Raw genomic sequence first — 22,912 nt, 5'->3', positions numbered from 1 at the left:
AGAATAGATAGACTTTTGAGTGATATATAAGTTCAAGTCTTCACATACCTTTTTGCTGATGAAGTTCCATGGTTCGTTGTGTAGACCTTCGTCGTTGTCGTTGAATCACCATGAAGTTCTTGAACTCAGCTACACTTTTCCTATCCTAGTCCGAGAATTATCCAATATGCTATAAATCAAGACTCATAGTTTTGATCACTAACATTGACAAACATGCTTCATATAGCAACGCATGCGAGGTCAACCGAGCTATGCTCTAACAATTCCTTATAAATCCTTCACTTCATCCATTTCAAACTCACTCATCACTTCTCTACAAAAGCTTCTCTACTTTCTGGTTAAATTATGGATGATCCTAGATTCACTGAAGATGAAGAGACTATGTGATACACTATCCGAAGAGAGGTGAAGAACAATGGATGAACGATTTACCTAGTATGAGTTATTTGGGTAAAGTTCATGATGCCTTCTGCACAGATACATGAAATCCTCATAACCGGGATCGTGGTTCTTTGTTTTTCCGATTCATGGATATCATAAAAGAGTTTGTGGATTTTATAGATATGAAAAGGATTGTCACTCGATACCGTATTAGAGGTGAGCCAATGCTGACTTGGGAATACGAACTCGAGACGAGTGGCGAACATGGAAACGAAAAGATTTCGAATACGTAGAGCATTACAATATTCTTAAGGAGTTTTTAATAAATCGTATGGGATATTAGGCTTAATAACGTTTTCATGGATGTTGTCAATTTTAAATTTTAATGTAATGCAAAAAAAATTAGTTTAAGTTTTAATGTAATGAAAAAAGTAGAACAATTTGTAATGAAAAAACCAGAACAATTTCATTCACCATAACCAAACTGCTACATATTCATTAAACTTAAAGCTGATACAATAATTAATTAAGTGGAACTACTTCATCGTCGTCTTCATCATCGTCATCTTCAACTTGAACCCCAAATTGTTTTTCCATGTTTCTTTTTGTTTCTTTTTTCTTCCAATTCCTCGGTTAACCTGTCCTCTCTATCTCCCGTACCATCAATTGTCTGGCATTCATTTTTTCGGTGTCTGCATTTAGAATCTTATTCTTGTCATAGTATGAAATAAATTTTTCTTGAGTTAGTCGATGTTTTTTCATCTCCTTAGTCAAGAACTTGCGATCTACAACTCTTAGTTTTTCGACGACCTTCTGATGCGGTATCAAAGTTTTCATAGTACTACTACCTCCTTCACTTGCTTCTCCTTCTTGGGCAGCTTTTTTTGCTGCTCTTGCATGATTTCTTCCTCATAATTTTCTCTTAATTGCATTATTGACTTTCAAGTTGGAATTGTTGTTTCTGGTGAACAAAATGGATTCTGAAGGGGGGATGAGATGATTGAGATGGTTGTGAAGCTGGCGTTGAAGGTGAAGAAGTGTATGGTGAACTTGCAGGTACATTCTGCATGTTTGCTAACACTTCTGGATTATATTTAGGAAACACTTTCAAAATATGATAACAACTGTCATAAACAAAATTTATCCCATGTTTATGGTGCCAATCAGTTCGGCACTTTCGTTCGACATCAACATCGACAAGACCGCTCTCTCGACCACGAGCAACTTGCATTAGAGCAGCGACATATAAGGCAATTTGGGCGTTGATTGTAACAAAGCGAACGGACAATCCATTTGCATCACGCTCGTTGATGTTCATAGTTTCGTTTCGAAAGTTAGCAAATATGTTATTCCACATGGTATATTGTTGACTAGCACCATCGATACTATCTTGTGTAAAAAACACATCGTTTCTGCAAATGCTTTCATCTTCGGCTACAGTAAATTTTGGATCATAATCTTCTTCTTTTGTTGTTTAGATTGAGTATTAGATTGAGACATATTAAAGAAATTATACAATACTAGTGAATGAAATAGTTAGATGTTTCTTTTTTTTTTAGATTAAACAAATGTGAAGAGTAGAGAAGATAAAGAGCGAGTTAAAATGGTCGAGAAATCCGGTATTTACAGGGGGAAATTATGGTTATTGGATCATATTCTACTCAGCAGTGCAAACTAAACCGACCGGTCTTATAAAACCAGGTAACGGTGTAGCAAACACCTAACAGCGCAAACTGGACCGAGAGGTCGAGACTTGACTTGACCTGGCTAAGAGGTAAATTTGCCATCTAACCAGGCCAGTTTTCCCCCTCCATAGTGGGTGCTTAAATGGCAAACATGACTGTTTGCGACACCCATAGGAAGGGCCTTAGTAGATTAAAGCTACACCTACTACTTTTTCCTAAATGAGTCGGTGCATAATAGCATATAGATTGGTTAAGTCGAGATGCGGATTGAAGAGTTACATAGCCGCTAAAGTTTTTAAGGCATACTTTTGCAAGTTAAATTTTAGTTATGAAATTATATACTGCAGGAGAACTCCATGCTATGTTAAATGAGTGCGCAGGTGGTCTAATAATTACAAGCAGTTCTGATGTCTTCATGGCAAAAGTTGATGAATCCGACAGATTAGTAAGCCAACACCAGCACACCGAAAAGTGAAGACCCGAACTAGATTAGATAGAGGCTGGCTGTGTCATTCCTCGAAGCCTTTTTGGTCGTTCATCCTCTTCGTCACTTCCATTTTCCTGATACAGTAACCATGAACATAAAGAAACCAATGTCAGTTGTATGTTGCAACCATTTCATGCGTTACTAGAAATCCAGAACAATAAAATTCGTAAACAGCCTTCGCCCATATTTAGCAGCAATAAGCTTAAGATGAATTCATTCTATTAAGGTGAAAGATATTATTATGTGAGGTTTCGATGTCATTACTGATTAATTAGATTCTATTACCCAAAAACTTACTATGCCATCCAAAATGGGATCAAAACAATTTAATTTCCTACTTAGTGTCAAGTAAGACCATCCAAAATACCAAACGATATCTAGGCGGACTACAGTATAACCTACAATATTAATTGGCGCAGATTATTGTAAGTATGGCTTGCTTTTAAAATTCAAAGTAAAAGAAGATGAAATTTTCAACTAAAAATAACAGAAGAAGGGAAAAATAACTCACATTGCTGAAATACTTAACAGCATTCGGCCACAATTCATCTTTAATTAGCCCACACACCTGCGGTATACATACATAATCTTAATGAAAGGGACATCTTACAATTTTCCACCATATATAAAAACAAAATATAATAGTCCCCAAACCAAGTTACTGTTGGCGCAATGCGGAAATGTGATGGGTTTATAGAAATGATTTTGAAAGAGAGGTTTGATTAATATGAAAATGAAAATGTTACAAGAGGTTTGTGTAGCAACTTTGGCTTCCACTAGTTGTTTACAAGGAGGCACTTTGGCTCTTACTCTAACTCTAGCTCTCACTCTACTACTTGGTTACTCACTTGAGTTTTTTGATGATCAAAATGAAACCATGGAGTGCCTATTTATAGGCCTAGTGAAGAAAACTCTAGAAATGAAAATTCTAGAGACTATGATCTACTATGCCTTGAGAGAATTCTAGAGAAAGAATTCTCTAGATTACATGTGACTAAAAAGAAGACTCTAGAGGCCCAAAAACTCTAGAATGTATTGGGCTTTACCTAGTCTAGGGAACTTCAAGATTATTCTTGAATAATGATCACAAATTAATTTTTATTTTTAACACTCCCTCTTAATTTGTGATGTTGAGCTTTTCTCTGAAATGATTGAACTTATCCACCGTGACTGCTTTCGTGAAAATGTCTGCATTTTGTTCTTGTGTTGGACAGAATTGGAGCTCGATTTCCTTGTCTTCTACAAGCTCTCTGATGAAGTGGTGTCGTAGCTCTATGTGCTTCGTCCTTCCGTGGAAGACTGGATTTTTTATCATTGCAATTGTAGACATATTGTCACAGTAGATAATCGCCGGCTGCATTTGCCTTTGTTGTAGGTCGGTCATTATTCTTCTTAGCCACACTGCTTCACATGCTGCACTTGTTGATGCTATGTACTCTGCTTCGGCTGACGATAATGCCACCGTGCTTTGCTTTTTAGAACTCCAAGAGATAACTTTTGTTCCCATACAGAAAACATAGCCTGATGTGCTCTTTCGGTCTTCAATAGAACCTGCCCAATCGCTATCTGTGAAGCCAATTAAATCATTATCTTTTTCTTTTGTATACTTGATGCCAAAATCCTTCGTTCCCTTGATATACCGAAGAATTCTCTTTACGGCTGCATAGTGTAACTTGCTTGGCTCGCTCATAAACCGAGAAACAATACTGGTTGCATTGACGATGTCTGGCCTTGTATTTGTTAAGTAGATCAGTGAGCCGACTAGACTTCTGAATAAGGTTGGATCAACTTTTGTCGCTCCATCATTTTTTTACCAATTTCTCATTGGTACCCATTGGAGTTGCAATTGGTTTGCAATCCATCATGTTGAACCTTTTCAGTAAGTCTTCCGCATATTTTTCTTGAGAAATGAATATTTCTTCTGGAGATTGTTTTACTTGAATCCCAAGAAAATATCGCATAAGTCCTAAGTCTGTCATCTCATATTCTTTCATCATCTCCTTCTTAAATTTTTCTGTCATCTCTTGTTTTGTACCGGCATAAATTAAATCATCAACATAGAGACAGACAATTAGGAAGTCCGTACCTTGTTTTCTGATGTAGAGTGATGGCTCACTTGGACTTTTCTCAAATCCATTATCTCGGAAATACTTGTCGATTTTGATGTTCCATGCACGCGGTGCTTGCTTAAGACCGTATAGTGCTTTGCGGAGACGATATACCATTTTTTCTTTTCCTTTTTGGATATATCCTTGAGGTTGTTCAACGTACACCTCTTCTTCTAGTTCTCCGTTTAGGAACGCCGACTTTACGTCTAATTGGTAGACTTTCATTTTGAGTTGAGCTGCCAAAGCTAACACCATCCGAATTGTTTCCATGCGAGCGACTGGGGCGAATGTCTCGTTGTAGTCAATTCCTGGTTGCTGGGAATATCCTTTTGCAACTAGCCTTGCTTTGTGCTTTTGAATTGACCCATCTTCATTATATTTTGTCTTGTAGACCCATTTCAGACCAATTATTTCTTTATCAACTGGCTGATTGACGAGCTCCCATGTCTTATTTTTCTCAATTACTCGCATTTCTTCGTCCATGGCGTTTCTCCATTTTTCTTCTTTTGCCGCTTCCTCATATTTTTGAGGTTCTAGTGCTATAAAAGCACAATTAGATACATTATAAATATCTCTTAGGGAACGCACCTTTCTAGGTGGGGCACTTGAGTCAGATGAGCTTGGACTTTGTTGTGTTGGACTAGGAGATCTCGGGCTTGCTGGTGGAGTGTTTTCTTCTTGGTGTGACAGATATGGCTCTTCTTCGATGAGTAGTGGAGACTCGTGGTTATCTGGTTCATCATTCCAATCCCAAGCTTTGAATTCATCAAAGATAACATCTCTTGATATTACCAGTTCCTTTGTATCTGGATTTAGAAGTCTATAGGCTTTAGACTCCTCGCTATATCCGATGAATATAAGCTTTTCTCCTTTTTCATCGAACTTTTCTCTATGTTGGGATGGAATATGTGAGTATGCTACACAACCAAAAATTCTGAAAGAAGTTACCTCAGGCTTTTTCTTATGCCATCCCTCGTATGGAGTTTTATTGTGAACCTCTTTTGTTGGCGAGCGATTAAGGATGTACACTGCTGTGTTGACTGCTTCCGCCCAGTAGGTGTTGGGTAGCTTCCTTGCTTTTAGCATACTGCGAGCCATTTCCACGATCGTACGATTTTTCCTTTCCGCAACGCCGTTTTGTTGTGGAGTGTATCGGACGGTGAGCTCCTTTTTAATTCCATTTTCTTTGCAGTAGTTGATAAACTCTTTTGAAGTAAATTCTCCACCACGGTCTGTACGGAAAACTTTCAATTGATGGCCACTTTGCTTCTCTGCCAGCGCCTTGAATTCTAGGAATTTAGTGAATGCCTCGGACTTTTGCTCAAGAATGTACACCCACATCATCCTGGTATAATCGTCCACGAATAAGAGAAAATATCTTCTGTTGTTGAGTGAAGTTGTTCTTGTCGGACCGCATATATCAGCGTGCACCAAATCGAGGGGCCTTCTTGCTCTCCACGATGTCTTCGTAAATGGAAGTCTATGAAACTTCCCTAGAATACAACCTTCACATACTTTATCTCCACCGTCGATATTGGGAAGACCAATTACCATGCCTTTTGATTTTAGAACCTTTAAGGATCTGTAGTTGAGATGCCCGTATCTCAAATGCCATAGCTTTCCTTCGTCAATATGGTTGGTACTCATTGCACAATTTTCAATTGATGGCATAGATAGGGGAAAGACAAAATTTCCTGACATTTTTACTTTTGCCACCAATTGATTATTAATTTTATCGTAAATTGTGCATTCTCCGTCTTCGAAATGTAGTGAGTACCCTTTTCTTATAAGTTGTCCAACACTTAATAAATTTTGAGCTAGGCCAGGAACATAAAGAACATCAGATATGTATCGAGTTTTACCTGACCTTGTACGTACGGATATGACTCCTCTTCCTTCAACATTCTGGAACTTTCCATCTCCAAGTTTGACTGGCGGAATCTCTTGTTCCTCCAATTTTACGAAATATTCTTTGTTTCCTGTCATATGGCTGCTGCATCCGCTGTCGACGTACCATATACCTTGCGATTCTTGTTGCGAGGTGAGGCAGGAATAGAATACTTGATTCTGAGAATTGTTTTTCTCGGAATAGTTTGCTTCATTAAGCCAACAATCTTTCTCCATGTGATTTAATTTATCACACTTGGTGCACTTATACTTGCAATCTTCAGTTGCATGTCCAAAATTTTTGCAAACATTGCATCGGAGATTTGAGGAGTTATTTTTTCCGTACCTTTGATTGTTGTTTCTATAACCTCCTTTTCCTTTTCCACGTCCGGGTAGAAATTTCTGGGTCCTTGATTTGACGTCGACCCTTTCTCATACTGCGAGTTGGATGATGATCCCCCTCTAGAGCTTTCTTTTTTGGCTTCTGTTTTTTCTTCTCACTGAAATTTATTTTTGATTGAAATGCCTGCTCCAATGGTTGCTCCGCGAACCTATTTATTCTTTTCTCGTGCGCCTCGAGTGAACCCATTAATTCATGTACCGAGAGAGTCGATAAATTTTTTGATTCTTCAATGGCAGCGACGATATGATCAAATTTGAATGGTAAGCTTCTTAATATCTTTTCTACCACTCTTTTATTTTCAATGGTATCTCCATAACTACTGATTTGATTTACTATGCCAGTAACTCTTGAGAAGAAGTTCTGGATAGTTTCATTTTCTTTCATAAGTAAATTATCAAAATCTCGCCATAAATTTTGTAGTTTAATGGAGATTACCTTTTCTGATCCTTGGAATGCTACTTTGAGAATATTCCAGGCCTCCTGTGAAGTTTTTGCCACCGAAATTCGAGGAAAAATAGCTTTGCTTACGCCCTGTTGTAGAAACAGTAATGCTTTAGCATCTTTCTTCTTATTTTCCTTGTACTCTTTTTTCTCTGCGTCCGTCCATGACGACAGAGTTTCTACCGACTCTGGTACTTTATAACCTTCTTCTATAAAATCCCATAGGTCTTGTGAAATGAATAGTGTCTTCATTTGTAGACTCCAATAATCGTAACTCTCACCATCAAAAATTGGAATTAGACTTTGGGCATAGTTGAAACCTTGAATATTTTGGTTAATTGCCATGAGTAGAGTTTTAGGATTACTGGGTTAGGTTTGCTCTGATACCAAATTTGTTGGCGCAATGCGGAAATGTGATGGGTTTATAGAAATGATTTTGAAAGAGAGGTTGGTTAATTGGAAAGTGAGGCTTTGATTAATATGAAAATGAAAATGTTACAAGAGGTTTGTGTAGCAACTTTGGCTTCCACTAGTTGTTTACAAGGAGGCACTTTGGCTCTTACTCTAACTCTAGCTCTCACTCTACTACTTGGTTACTCACTTGAGTTTTTTGATGATCAAAATGAAACCATGGAGTGCCTATTTATAGGCCTAGTGAAGAAAACTTTAGAAATGAAAATTCTAGAGACTATGATCTACTATTCCTTAAGAGAATTCTAGAGAAAGAATTCTCTAGATTACATGTGACTAAAAAGAAGACTCTAGAGGCCCAAAAACTCTAGAATGTATTGGGCTTTACCTAGTATAGGGAACTTCAAGATTATTCTAGAATAATGATCACAAATTAATTTTTATTTTTAACAGTTACCTCATCATGGTACGCTGGTTTAAGAACTCGAGGAGCAAAAAACCAGGTAAAGAAGCTGTATTCGCAAAGAAATACAGGTTAAGTATAACTTACGTGCAGTAATGAATCAAATAATAAGTGTTAACTAACTGGCGATAGCCAATGGACAAATATATGATAAAGTTCTACCTAGAGCTAATATTTGATCATCGTATGTACATCCATCATTAAGACAGTTTGTTAGCAGAACAACGAAATCATGATTCCAAACATTTGAAACCACACATCCCCATGAACATACAATTATGACCCATGGAGTACGTAAGAAAACATATTCAGTCATGGGGTATAAACTATACATACACGGGAATTAAAATTCATTAAGAAAACATTGGTAGGCATAATAAATGTAACCTATCACACATCTAATACAGGTTCGAGCAGAATCAGTAGGTTAACCTTTCCCGATCCTACATTCGAGAAAAAGCTTACAGGACCATTTACTATCAACTACCTCAAATAATATATGCATTGATATGCACGAGAAACTACAGAAACTACAAACTAACGTGCAAGTCATCTACTAAAGAAATATGTTAACTAGCATAAAAAATTGCACTAGAAGTAGAATATTCAATAAAGCACGCATATGCCCAATCATTTAGCACAAAAAAAAACGGATTGTAAAATATCGTGGACAATATATGTTTTGATTACCAATAAGCAGGCATGATAAGACCTCTAACCTTATATTGGTAACAGAAGTGTCATGTTGATATTCAGTTGCAATGTCCTGCTAACCCAAAAAGATGATGTGAGAAATTCTACTAATAAATGTCAAGAAGTAATAGATCAGATTTGTTTACCATTTTAACCTCCCATTTGATATCAACTGCACTTAAGTTAGCAACTCCATCTTCAAAAAATGAGATTTTCTTTGTAAGACTTGTGTTTGTGAAGTATGGGTTTCTATTGAAGTTCTGAAATCAAGAAAAACATGTTTATTAGAAACTTAAGAAGAAGCACAAACCAAACAGTGGATACCAACATTATAAAACTCTAAACGATAACCAAATTAACAGATGAAAAGAGAGTAACACATGTTGGATAGGAGGGATAAAAATGAAACTCACAAATGTAATCTTGTACCCAGATACTACATCTTCCTCATCTTCGACATACATAGACTTTACAAACCTGAATATCTGCATCAAATAAAGAGTGGTAGTCTAGGATATGAAAAACCGAACACAAGCGGGAGAAATCACACTAATATTAAAGGAAAAAACAATTCCTCATACGAGCATTAAACAAATCCATTTCATACAGTAAAATCTAAAAACTAAAAAAAAAAAAAGAATCCAACCTTTTGGTCTTCCTCACTGAAAAGATCGCCAAGTGCATAATGACTCAAAAACTGCACAAAAAATAAATAAAATAAATTTGTATTAAGGCGAAAGTGTTCTTCAACAGGAAAAGAGGATGGTTAGATAACTAACCGCAAGTAACCAGAAGTTTGGAAACTTTTCGACAATCTCATTTCTTTCCTGATAAAGAGGTCTCTGGTCTTTGTTACATTTCTGCTCAATAGGCACTTGCAGTTCCCTTGCCTTTTTCCCAAATTCTTGCTCCACTGCTTCGCTTTCACGGTATTCTTCGTCATTAATCTATAAGACATTCACAAATGGACAGACACCCTAACTGTAAGGCTACGACATGGAAAGAAACAGTAAACAGAATGTTAACGGGATAACATGTGCATCTAACCCTTTCAAGCTTGCGGTGTATAATCTTCAGTTCGTCCAAAGCAATCTTATGCTTGATTCCTTTCTCTGCTTCCAGTGCAGTAATCTCCCACTGTTTTGGGAAGAAAAAAGGAGACTTTCACAATTTTTTTGTAATTCTCAGATAATATAATGGATCTTGTTTCAAAAAAAGAAAAAATACGAAAGCTTAACAGGGCACACCAGCACAGTTTCAGGGCAGGGTAGCTAAGTATTATTAATAACAAGAGTTTTTAAGGCAGAAGAAGAAGGGTTTTTCCCCCCAATATAGAAAGACTGCTGTTATTATACAGCGAGAGAATTTGGTGGGTTTAATAAGGTACTTGGTAAGGCAAATTCAAATCCATGTTATCAAGCCCAGGCATAAAAAGAAAAATGCTGATCTAGGGAAATGCCAATTTTGTATTTTCTTTGACACAAAAAGGGCAAAGTGTATTAAAATTGGGGGCTGCTGAAACTAACTGGACTACTTAATTTATCCCGTCCTAGTAGTCTGCTAAGGGATGTCTAAAAATATAACATATCTGATTTATCCTTTCCCATTTTATGTACTTAAAAACCTAAAACTCATTCATCCATCATTATTTTGGGACAACTTTATTAAAAGATGACTAGAAGGATAGTATTATGCCTCATAACGTACAACTGACAACATTGCAGCAACTAATGACAAGAAAAGTGACAAATAACTCAAATTTCAGGGCAGGGGGTGGAGTGTTATTAATTATAAGAGTTTCTAAGGCAGAAGAAGAAGGGTTCTTCACCCAATACAGAGAAAGAATTTGGCCGGGTTTGATAAGGTACTTGATAAGGCAGATCCTAATCCATGTTATCGAGCTAGGGGAAAGAATTTTCTGATTTGCGGAAGCCTGCTAATTTTTCATCTTTTTCGACGCAAAAAGTGCAAAGTACATTAAAAAGGAAGGCTAAATTTTATTTCCATCCTGTGTAGTCTGCTAAGGGATGTCCAAAAATATAACAAGTCTAATTTATCCTATCCCGTTTTATGTACTTAAAAACCTAAAACCCACACATCCATCATTATTTTGACTCCGAGTTTACAAAAAAAATGACTAGAAGGACAGTTTGATGCACTATAACATACGACTGACAATATCTCAGCAACCAATGACAAGAAAATTGACAAGTAACTTACATTTAAGAAGTAGCTAAGTGCAGTTGGCCATAGACGCTCTTCGATTTTCTTAAGCAGCTGGAGATGTAGAAGGAAGTTAACATTAACATATTATGTGTTCGGAAGGAAACAGAACTGCAGAGTCGCTTGTCCGTTGATTTACAGCTATGGTTCGAGATTGCAGCTTAAGTGGCTCAAAACTTGAGATAAATGAAGACATATTACCACATCAAAAGGCTTTCGTGGAGTTTTGCGTTTAAGCTCAAAGAACAATGTAAAGAAGCTGTATTCAGAAGAAATACAGAGGGTGAATATCCGCATGCTCGGCATAATAATATTTCTGAGCATAGAGAAGGCAAAGATAACTAGAGAATGCACACTAAATAAAAATTACAATTGAATGCTATCCGCATATGTACTATCTCAAGCACATCAGCGCTATCTAAGTTTTTAAAGTGTCAAGTGAGCTACAGTCTACATAGTAAATGATCCAAACAGTTGAAACACAAATTTCGACCAAACTGTAATTAGAAAATTATTTGAAAGTTAAGACCTTGTACCAGACATGAATATGAAGCAAAATTAACAGCCATATTTTATAAACACCGAATAAGCTTTGAGAGGAAAGTAATCAATTGCATGAATGCAGCAAACATGATCAACCCGCCAAATATCCACAACCAAACCATATTACACTATCTCAGATAACGCATACTCATATATTTGCTAAAGCAGAAACTACAAGTTTGGTATTGCAAATTATGTATGAGATGGAGAATGTAGCAGATTTAGCGAATCTGACAAGTTTAAACTATGCCTTTGAAAAACTTCGCCCCACTATGTAACTCTTCATGACTTAAGATATCGAAAAACTTTGAGCAGCTATGTAACTCTTCAACCTTGACTAGCTTGTGTGATTTTGAGGATGAAGCTGGCTCTGCTTCGCATGATTCGGATGGTAAAAAAGTCAGTGATTCATCTAGGCAAAAGTAGTCGATGTAACCTTACCAAAAATAAACAGAAGATATATCAGGAAAGCTTAATCCACTAAGAAGGATTCCATCGCTACTAGAAATTTTATTTTATTGAAGGCTTTGTAGTTTGTATCAATCAAGACAATGAAACTCGGGAAGTCACCTTCTGCATTTAGCATAAAGTTACAATATGAAAACAAACCTTTTCTTTTGGACATCTGTGAGCGAGTGATATCTTCCCGGAATCTCATTTTCTGATCCAGTTGTAGTGTCCTTGACAAAATAATTGATAACTATTACATTTATAACACAGTGAAAGATACAGCAGATGTAATGAAGAAGCCTGGTAAGTATTTCCTTACCTTCCACAAGATTTTAGTCCCTTCTTTCTGAACTATTCCTTTGTCAGTGCGTGAGTATACCGCCGTGAGGTGTGTATTTTTGAAATGTGGATTTTTCTCATCAAAGAACTGTAGCCATATTTACCTGAATTTGATTAAAAACATAACATCAAGCATCTTGTAGTCAAGAGTAGGGTGGAGAAACTTACAAAGGTAATTGCGCCATCTTCAACAATCACAGAGTTTAGAAACATGATGATCTGCATCCAATAAAGAGAACAAGGGGAATATGTGATCTCAAATCAGATCTTAAATCCATAAAGGAGACAAACAGTTGACACACACCTCTTCTTTGTCATGTTTGCTCAAGAATCTCCGGAGACCCGAATAATTAAGAATCTGTAAACAGTAATAATACATAATTAAATTTGTCAAAGAGAGAAAGGAATTCCAATACTGAGACAAGAAATAGATTACGAACAGCAGTCGGCCAGAAATCAGGAATCGATTTGATAAGCTCTTTTCTTTCCTCGTAGAGAGGCTTCCGTATGTCATTATACTTTCGTTTCACTGCAAACATCTCCTCACCCTCCCTTGCTTTCTTCTTATACTCCTCATCCAATTTCAACTTCTCAAGGCGTGCATCGTCAGAGATCTACAATTCATTATCAACCTCATTTAATCATTATTACCAATCGATTAAATTTGTTGTAAGATGGATTTGATTACCTTTTTAATCTTATCTTCAACTTCTCTCCCCTTCTCTATGCAGATATCGAGGATATCCTCTATCGACATCATGATTACTTCTCAATTTGTCTGAATTTCACTACGGAATTGGGGAAAACATGAACCCTAACTTACTGCAGAATTGAATTGGAAAAGAGACTCTTTTCTATCCATTTTGATATTTAGGCACGTAGGACGATGGGTGGGCCCGCAAAAATATCAAAAAACTCATAGAAACAATCCAACGGCTAAACATTTGGAATCATCAAATTAGATATCATCAGATACATCCTCCTTCTTCTTTATCATATACTAGGGATAATTTTCGATCGTAATGATTCTAATAATTACTGCTACAAAAGGCCTGTCAGTGGAAGAATATTCATCGGATATTTATAAATCCGATATCAGACAGGTTAAGCACTACCGGATATCCGATAATATCTTATAGGATATCAAAATCAGATATCGATTCCGATAGGCTAAGCTGTCGGATATCCGATAAATATCCGATAATATCCGGTTATAACAAAAAAGCTTAAAAACCCTTGTAAAACATTTTCATAAATGACGCTTATCGGATATTTATCCGACAATATCTGATATTTATCCGACAATATCCGATACTAGACTCGGATAAATTACAAATAAGTTCCTATACTATCCGATATCGGATATTAACATTTTGGATGGGGTCTAATCCGTTTCCGTTATGTTAAGGAAGAAATATCCGATAAAATATTTAATCCGGTATCCGATATCCGATAAAACGGATAAAATCCTATAGGATCTCGAATACTCGGAAACGGATACCGGATATCGGACAAATATTGACAGGCCTAGCTACACATTATCATAAGACATAATTTGACCCGTGAGATTTTGTAGCTATGAGTATCTTAGATATTTTCATCCAAATTATTATAAATTTGGTTACGCTTCCAACTAATTAAAATAATTGTTTTGATAAAAATCAAGGTAAATTGTCTTATTTTTTCCTTAAATAGAAAAAATTTTGATCCCCAAAGATTGCTGGTTTTGATGAGATCATTGTGCGGAATCTTCATCTGATGAGAAATAAATGTAATTACATCCTCTTATAAATTATTCTTATATCGCAAGGACTATCGGCCACTGTTCATTATCCATATCCTCTGGTGATTCCATTCCGGTCTTTTTGGTTTAATTGAAATAACAAAAAAGTGAGTTGTATACCTTAATGGCACATTACATGTCCTCAATTTTCTCTACAATTATGATGGCGCTTTTTGTAATGTTTCTTGGTGTCGAAACAAACCACTGGGAGGACACAAAATATAAAGCAAAGGTGATATGGGTGAGCTTGATAATTGTACCTTAGCAAAAAGATAACCGATCAAGATTTTTACTCTCGTGCTTATTAAAATTTAAGATTAACATGGTTAAGAACGCTACTTTTTGTGCTTGCATTTCTAAGGCAAAACCGCTGCTCGAGTCATTCATATCTCACTTTTCACAGCAAAGAGTCTCAATTTAAAGAGGAAGCAGAATTTGATTAAACTATTCATGGCATCAGTGAATGATTAAGATCTGATGTCCCCGTAAAAACTCAAGCCAATTGTCAATCATGTTTATATGGACGAAAAGATAGTCATGATCTGCATCGAGAATGCTTAAATGTTCCTAAAAATGCTAATTTTTTTATGGATCAAAACATGGTTCATTTTTCAGGGGAACATGAAGATACAACCATTAAGATAATGAAAATTATGGGAATATTTTTTGTATTTTTTTAAAAAAGGACCTAAAGTTGTTTGTTCTTTGGGTTTTACGCATTGCAACCTCAAATGCTATAATGTTACTTGTGTTTTGCAGGTTGACAAAAGATGACTTATTCAAGCGATAAAATTAAAATAAGGCCTATAATTTAAGAGTAAATTTTCGGAGAGTCATTTTATGGATATGTATTTCATTTTTCGATTATTCCATTTACAATGAGTATAATGAAAATCATTCATTGTATTTAAAAAAAGATCTAAATCTTGTTGTTGTTTGGGATTTACACGTTGTAACCGCCAATGTTTAGTGCTCTTTGGGTTTTGCAGGTTGATGACGGTTTGGCTAATTTCATTTTCTTAAAGACATGGTGCAAGGAATTTTTTTATTTTTTTATATATAATATGAGTGTAAAGTATGATTTCTTTTAATATTTAATTGTCAACTTTATTTTTTTGGTGGGAAATTATTTTTATTTATTTTAATTAGTGTTGAGCTAATTATGAGGGTTATCAATGTATATAGCCATAATAGAAGAAGGTTACAAGTCTTACATTAGTTAGATGTAAATGGCTAGGATGAGACCTGATGGTTGGATCATCCGTTTGTCTCTAAAAACTACCGTAATGTCCCGGACAATGATTTGTTTTCACTATTGTCGATTGTTAGCTTGTTGACTTATTTAGATTGGTCATTTTTTTAGTAACTACACGAAAAACATATTTTAATCAAAATCTTAAAAAGAAAACAAAAATATCTATATGCATCGTATAATGCACATTGAAATAATCTCACTATTTTACACACCCATGATCCCTTCATTTGTTTTGCTACTTATATAGTCCTCCAGCAATAGTCTCTAAATAATACCAACTCAGTTTTTGGGCAAGAAGTACTATCAACTTTTAATTTTAGGCTAAAAATACGTTAAATTCTTTCCAGGCACAGAGGAAGTACTTAGCATTACACCTTTCCTACAAAAAGTGGCAACCTGTTTATCTTTTTATTCTTATTTCTGGTGTTATTGATTTATATATACGGTCTTCTATCTTAATCACTTTTTGTTTCAATCCTTTCAACTATACATACCATTAGGACTTTCATTGCGGGATGGATGAATCGTTCACACATATTATTGAAACAACATGGGATTTTGTATTATCCAATTTTAAAGATGCAATGACGCTTGAAAAATAAAAATTAAGTCACACGAACAACAAAAAATGATAAGAGGAGTGAGAAAATATGGATAGATATAGATGAACACTGCAGAAATGTTAGTGGTTGTCCAGGTAAGAAAGAAAAAATGAACAAATAGAAGTCAAGAATTAGATAAATTCCAAACTGTATAATCAGTGTGCAATGAGACACACGATATTGGGTTCGATAAATTTTAGTTTTTTGATGCTAATAAGGTTCGATAACATTAAACTCCTTGTGCAACCACTCTTTAATTTCCCGAGAATCATAACGTTAGGGATGGCATAAAGGCACGGAATATCGGTTGTAGAAAATAGATATAGCGAATTTTAGATACCATGGGGGCTGGTGTAGAGGAATCATTAATATTTGGTATTATGTGCTAGTGGTTACAACATTGTCAACTAAATTAGGAATCAAAAGTTCCAAAACCATTCTAAGAATATTGAAGTGGATAAAGCCAATGTTAATATTTAGGTATCATCAACTAAATTAGGGTTGATGATACCAAAGGCTTGAAACTTGTCGGTTTACAAATTTTTTGCCGATCAATATTTTATTTACTAAGAAATAAGTTTAGCAATCAATTTAAGGTTTGACTAACTGACAACCCTCGCTGAAATGCAGGTCATAATGGATAACACTGTCAAGTTTAGAATAATTGAAACATAAAAGAGTGGCCATCTTAATAATATTGAGTTCTTAAATTTTATTGTTAAGGGCCATTTTAAAAACAACATTAGGAATAAAAAGATTTTATTGTATTCTTAATTGTAACATTACACGGAAGATAATAACTATGTACCTTAGTAAAAATCCTTACCATGTCATTATTTTATATTTCCACTCCAAATTAGAATTAATGCACAATCGTAATCGAGGAGGGAAATGAGATATAACATTCAGCCGCATAAAGCATATACCTCTAGGGAAGGAAGCCTATCACGCTCGCCTATATTGCTAAAAAACCACCTTGGAGTTTAGGAAAGAAGACGTCCACAGATATACAAGCCTCCTAAAGTAGCTTCAAGAATGGGCTAGCAGCTAGAAAAAATATTAGGAAGAAATAGAAACAAATGACAAATCCGTTGGAAAGGCGTCACGACGATGACACCCATAGAAACATAACACCCCAGTTACAGAAACACAATAACCGGCATACGATGTGGAATAAAAAATTATTTTCAAGTCAGATTTGATGACAACGATTGATCAGTAGAAAAATACATATATCTCCCCAGCTTTTATTCCACTGGTCGTCCAAGAGCTGCAAAAAGAAAGACGATGAGAAATTCATCGGTTTCCATGTTGGTGGGCAGGGTAGAGCTTTCAAGTTTTAACTCAGTAGAAGCAATAACCAATTGCAAGCTCGATCCTCGTTATAGATTCGCTGAAGGGCTTGCAACTAAATGATTTTTACTGGTAATTTACTCAAACTGCCAAAATTTATTGAAGTGTGTCGAGTGATTTGAAATAAATAACATGAATCGCTGACGTCATTTTAGCCATTTATAAATAACATCCGCAATAGTTAAAGTAGGTACCTGCGTACAGAAATAAGCTAATGTATATCGTTGACCATTTCATATGTAACTGACCAGCTAGATTGTTGAAAAATCTTATAAATCACTGACGTCACCTCTTATGAATCGCTGACGTCACTATGTTATACTCTGACAAACATAATCTAATGAAAATTAAACCTCAAATATGGAAAAAGTATGTGTCTCTGCGACTCAATCTAGGAACCTTCAAGGACTCCACATTATCATTCTCTAAAATGGTTATCATAATGCTGCTTACCGAATTACAGCTGTATCAGGTCTTTTTATGAGAACTAAGCAATCCTTCTAATTTTGCTTGCTGGACCAATACCTAACCCCGCACTTTTAACCCGATGGTTTTTACTCCACTAAAACTTAAGACTAAACTAAAATTCTAAGAAATCTATGTAAGATTAGAGATTAAGAAAAATGAATCAAAGATGAGAGAGAGAAACTTACCCTTAGTCATCGAAGATTTATTAAAAATAAAAAGAGGAGGCAAGAGTGCCTGGATCGTTTCGAAAAACCAATACAGAGTTATTAATTACCTCATGAATCTACGCACTTTTCCATGTTTAACCATCTCCAGTTTTAATGCATTCCATAACTGAAAGTGCGGAAGAAAAAGAAAAAAACAATCTATCAATGTGATAAGATGTTTTTCGATTCAAAATGAACTAATGAAAGGGTTTGATTCAGAATGTACTAATGAAGGGATTCCTCTCACGTAATGAGCAGAAAAAACATATCGATGATAGCAATACAAAATACTAAGTCTAAAATCATATTGGATTGTTACAATTAAGAATACTCAGACACAATGTGAAGTTACAATTAAGAAGACTCTTTCAGATTAATTTACCTTGGATTGTTGAAAACCAATCAACTAATCATCCTGTTGAAATATCAACCTTAAACTCGATTTGAGATAAAGTAAATAAAAACAAATATCAGATGAAATTAAAATCAACAATTCATACTCATAATCAATCACATTGACCCAAGCAAAGAGTTTTCTAACAGCTATGGTAAAAAAGCTATGAGCAGAGAAGTAGTTCTAGATTCACCACCAAAATACACATATTCACGAAACCCTCTATATTCTTTTGCAGGGACATAAAGAAACTTGAGGAAAGAAAAAAAAACAGGAATTTGAATAAACAAAGTTAGGTTAAAAATCACTAACATACTACATACAAAAATTCTTAAAGTGAAGCAAATACAGAGATAAACTTACCTGGTTGGGAGGATTGATGTGAGATAATCGGTTTTATCGAGAGGAAATGAAACGTTTTGACATAGAATGATTATATTATACTAACTCTGTCTATGTAACCGATGATAATAAATCTGCCAATTTTGGGTAACACATGAAGATTTTGATTTAGGACGTTGGATGAGGGCGGAGAAAAAGGGTGCATTCTTAACCACGATTTATCTATTTCATTTTTCTATATTTTTAAGCAATTGAAGTCGTTGATGAACTAAAAAACTCAATTAAGGACCATCGAATGGTCCAAAAACCATTTGTTTTTGTAAGATAGATGTTATCAAGAATGCTCAAATGTTCCTAAGAATGTTAAATTTGTTATGGATGAAAACATGATTTAATTTTCAGGGGAACATGAAGATACGACCATTAAAATAATGAAATTATGGGAATTATTCTTGGGGTTTTTAATAAAATACCTATGTGGGAAAATGCATTTTGAAAAAACGCCTGACGGATGTTAGTGCAAACGTGGCAATTACTCAACCTAGGTGAAAGACAGTTTAACCCTTTTGTCTAACTCACACCTAATTAAATCGGGAACTCAGTACCGAATTGAATTGACTGGGACTTACGTACTTACCAGTTTGGCGGGGGACTTAAACAGTAGATCGTTCATCCTCTTTCCCAATTCCATGATACCCAAACCAAACTCATGAACCTATCCAAATCAAAATGTCAAATATAAAAATTGAAAAAAATTTATCATTGGCATTTTTCTCATCATGTCCAATCCAATCAAATTAATCAAAACTCCCCCTAATCAAAATTCCAAGTACGTTCATACAAGATTTATGCACAACCGATATTTTATTTATATGAATAATTACATAATCCAGTAAGCAAATTAAAGAATTAAACAAATCAGTAAACCATTCTTCAATATACGTATCTTGCATGGTGTTCCTACGACCTTACCTTGTATTGTTTGCTGATCGCTAATAACTGGTCGGTCAAGCTTTTTCTCGAACACTTGATGTACGTGATAGACAATGGAGAGGAACCTGCACCATTGATCTGAAATGATTCATAAACTCTTCGGCGTCTCCTTCTCTCCAGAAGCATCAATTCCAGCAATAACAGAAATATATAAATACATCAAACATTCTAAAAACAATCATCATAGCAACATTCTTCTTCTCTTCTTATCTAAAAACCTCTCCGGAAAACCTCCAATTACGACTTGAATACATTCCACTGTCAATACCCATGAAAATCCCCTTGATAAGAATAACCAATTCCACCAATTTTGCTTGGCCTCGAGAATAATCACCACCGTCGGCCATTACGAACAGTCAATAATCCTGGACTCCAATCCATAGCAGCAACACATTTCTTCACCTAATTGATTTGTTTTCGAAATTCAGACCCAAACAAGACAACAAGAACAAAACCCCCGTTTTCATTCATGTTCTTTTACCATCTATAAATCTCTCTCAATCTTATCCTCCCACCATGAAACAATAGAGGCCATTAGTTACAAGTGCACAAATTAAAACCCCCATTTTAATTTCTTAACAAAAAACAATTAAAACAAAATTGTTACCTAACAAAGATAAAAAGCTTCAATCTCAACAATTAGAACACCATCGTAATGATTTTCCCATCTGATTCTTCATCTTTTCTTCCTCAATCACAATCCATTAGCATATCTAAATCTCAATCTTCATCCTCTTCACAATCACCACCACCCAATATCCGTTACCACCACCATCACCCCTACCAGATGAAGTCAGCAGAGAGAGTTAAGAGGAGAAGAAGGGGGGACGCAGTGATGTTTTTTTAAGGGTTACATGAGTTGTATTATATATGGGCAGTGGGTAACAAAGTAATTTCGTCATTTTTTTCATCCTTGCTGGCAAGATTTTGACCCGGTTCAAACGAAATGGACCAGTTTAGGTGTGTCCTGACGGAATTCGACATATTTCATAACGGCGTGGCCCTTAAATTAATATTGAAAAAAACGTCGTTATTTTCTTAATTGACTTTCCCCGCGTGGGCATTTTTTAAAATCTCCCATTATTCTTTGTGTTTTTTTTTAAATGACCTAAAGTTGTTTGTTCTTTTGGTTTTACACATTGCAACCTCAAATTCTCTAATGTTATTCGTGTTTTGCAGGTTGATGAAGGATAACTTATTCGGGCGCTAAAATTAAAATAAGGCTTATAATTAAGAATAAATTTTCGGTGAGTAATTTTATGGATATGTATTTCATTTTTCGATTATTTCCTTCACAATGAGAGTAATGAGAATTATTCTTTGTGTTTTTAGAAAGAATACACGTGTAACCGCCAATGTTTTTTTGTTGTTGGGTTTTACACGTTTAACCGCCAATGTTCAATATTTTTTGTGTTTTGCAGGTTCATGAAGGTTTAACTAATATGATTTTCAAATGGTGCAAGGAATTTTTTTATTGTTTTATAATCAAATATGAATATGAGTGTAAAAATATGGGTTCTACATGATTTTAATATTTTATTGTCCACTTTATTTTTATGGTGGGACATTATTTTTCTTAATTAGTGTGGAGCTAATTATGAAGTTATAATTGCATATAGACATAATAGAAGAAGGTTATAACTCTTATATTCGTTAGATGTAAATGACTAGGATGAGACTGGGATGGTTGGATCGTCCGTTTGTCTCCAAAATGTTATCTAGCCGTTGAACCCTCAAAAACCTATGTTGTTTTGTATTATAGATCTCACTCTCAGACTCACACCCTCTCAATTCTCGGTGATGCTACACGGACAATGTCAAATCTCGTGGATAATCCCGGGAGGGAAATCGGCGGTGGATTCGGAGCGCTCTAAACATTGAGATTAGGAATGGGCAAAGTGGGATCCGTTTCCTATCTCACACGGTTTCTGTCCGGGAATAACCCCGATACATAAAGCATTGTCGCTTTATTCCTATTGCAACAATGCTTGGTGTACCGTGAGGGGACACCGAGTATTCTCCCGCGTGAGAGAAAAAAGAAAAGTGGCCCCCACCCTGCAAATCTTCCCTGGTGGGATTTCTGGAGGTCAACGTAGCGTAGTTCCTCTATTCCAGGCTCCCCCAATAAACACACCACGAGTTCTTATTACTCCATATACTTAGATTTTTAAATATCCACGAAACCCTCTCCTCTCTCCTCTAATCACTTCAACTTCCATGGAGAAATTTCTAAAATTGCCCACAAAAATAAGTTTACCTCAACATAACATAAAATGGAGGAACTAGAAGAAGAAGAAATCACAACTTCAAATCTCAATCAAGTAAGTACCACTACTCCCTTCTAGTTTCAGTCAACGTTTTATCAACTTCCGGTTCAAAGTAGTAGATGATGATGTTGCATGTTTCAAGCTCTTGGAGCTTGTGTTTAGCCCATGAAGCGATCTTTTAAACTCACACACATAGTATGGATGTTATGGATTCACAAATCTAGGTGGTTTTCTTATGTAAACATCCTCATTTATAAAACCATGCATAAAGGCATTTGACACATCCAACAGTCTCATAAACAGATCATTACTCACAGCTAAACTAAGAATACATCTGACAATAAGAAACGTCACAACATGACTAAACTTTTCAAACTTCATCTCTCAATGTTTTTCTCAAACCTAGCCGACACAACAGAAAAGTGACGAAAATAACAATAAGGTATATTTGAGAGTGATTTTAAGTTTTAGACGTAAGTTTTTATTTACTCTGAACGGTATCATACTAATTTTCTAGGTTTTTTTACTTATTCAAATGATAATTTAGTAACCTCGTTTAATATATTGGGGACCCAAAAAATAATTGGGGGCCTCACTCTCGAGGACAAAAACGGTCAGGAAAACCTAATTTGAGGCACCCCTTATCCCAATTAATATTTTTTAATGGATAAACTTCCCCTACATGATTAGTGTTAATAATTAATTACGTTTAGTTAATTAGTGTGATTAGATTAA

General features: G+C 35.4%; 2 protein-coding genes across 4 annotated transcripts; both read right to left on the bottom strand.

Annotated features, from left to right (window-relative positions):
* Positions 1-2,310: 2,310 nt before the first annotated feature.
* Positions 2,311-13,340, bottom strand: LOC113328569 (NAP1-related protein 1-like). 2 transcript variants are annotated; one of them, XM_026575648.1, is made up of 17 exons: positions 13,203-13,340; positions 12,955-13,128; positions 12,819-12,872; positions 12,683-12,733; positions 12,495-12,602; positions 12,335-12,405; positions 11,384-11,441; positions 11,180-11,236; positions 10,007-10,096; positions 9,739-9,906; positions 9,606-9,656; positions 9,373-9,444; positions 9,106-9,219; positions 8,986-9,032; positions 8,261-8,315; positions 3,065-3,121; positions 2,311-2,627 (listed from the first exon to the last, which is right to left on the bottom strand). In XM_026575648.1, the coding sequence occupies exons 1-17, from the start codon at positions 13,272-13,274 to the stop codon at positions 2,556-2,558; spliced, it is 1,371 nt and encodes a 456-aa protein (XP_026431433.1). In that variant the 5' UTR covers positions 13,275-13,340; the 3' UTR covers positions 2,311-2,555. The 2 variants fall into 2 exon arrangements, with proteins under 2 accessions (XP_026431433.1, XP_026431434.1); XM_026575649.1 differs by lacking the exon at positions 8,261-8,315.
* A 3,756-nt stretch (positions 13,341-17,096) lies between these two features.
* On the bottom strand, positions 17,097-20,728 carry LOC113328576. Of its 2 annotated transcripts, XM_026575653.1 has the most exons (5): positions 20,518-20,728; positions 19,890-20,412; positions 19,555-19,632; positions 18,250-18,308; positions 17,097-17,424 (listed from the first exon to the last, which is right to left on the bottom strand). In XM_026575653.1, exons 2-5 carry the CDS (start codon positions 20,034-20,036, stop codon positions 17,370-17,372), a joined length of 339 nt encoding a protein of 112 aa, XP_026431438.1. In that variant the 5' UTR covers positions 20,037-20,412; positions 20,518-20,728; the 3' UTR covers positions 17,097-17,369. The 2 variants fall into 2 exon arrangements, 1 of the variants encoding a protein (XP_026431438.1); XR_003349460.1 differs by having other exon boundaries at positions 17,398-17,424; positions 18,939-19,632; positions 19,890-20,728.
* Positions 20,729-22,912: the final 2,184 nt, after the last annotated feature.

The sequence above is a fragment of the Papaver somniferum genome, unplaced genomic scaffold (assembly GCF_003573695.1).
Source record: "Papaver somniferum cultivar HN1 unplaced genomic scaffold, ASM357369v1 unplaced-scaffold_11, whole genome shotgun sequence".
NCBI lineage: Eukaryota > Viridiplantae > Streptophyta > Magnoliopsida > Ranunculales > Papaveraceae > Papaver > Papaver somniferum.
Note: the sequence above shows the minus strand (reverse complement) of the source record. Positions and strands in the feature narration are given on the sequence as shown.

Excerpts from the sequence above, each read along its gene's own strand:
- LOC113328569 (XM_026575648.1), bottom strand. The coding sequence starts at position 13,274 with ATGATGTCGATAGAGGATATCCTCGATATCTGCATAGAGAAGGGGAGA. Across the intron at positions 10,097-11,179 it reads CACTTAGCTACTTCTTAAAT|TGGGAGATTACTGCACTGGA; the intron begins GTAAGTTACTTG and ends TTCCCAAAACAG. Across the intron at positions 9,657-9,738 it reads CAAACTTCTGGTTACTTGCG|TTTTTGAGTCATTATGCACT; the intron begins GTTAGTTATCTA and ends TTTTTTGTGCAG.
- LOC113328576 (XM_026575653.1), bottom strand. The coding sequence starts at position 20,036 with ATGCTTCTGGAGAGAAGGAGACGCCGAAGAGTTTATGAATCATTTCAG. Across the intron at positions 19,633-19,889 it reads CGATCAGCAAACAATACAAG|GTTCATGAGTTTGGTTTGGG; the intron begins GTAAGGTCGTAG and ends TGATTTGGATAG. Across the intron at positions 18,309-19,554 it reads TTAAGTCCCCCGCCAAACTG|TTATGGAATGCATTAAAACT; the intron begins GTAAGTACGTAA and ends CCGCACTTTCAG.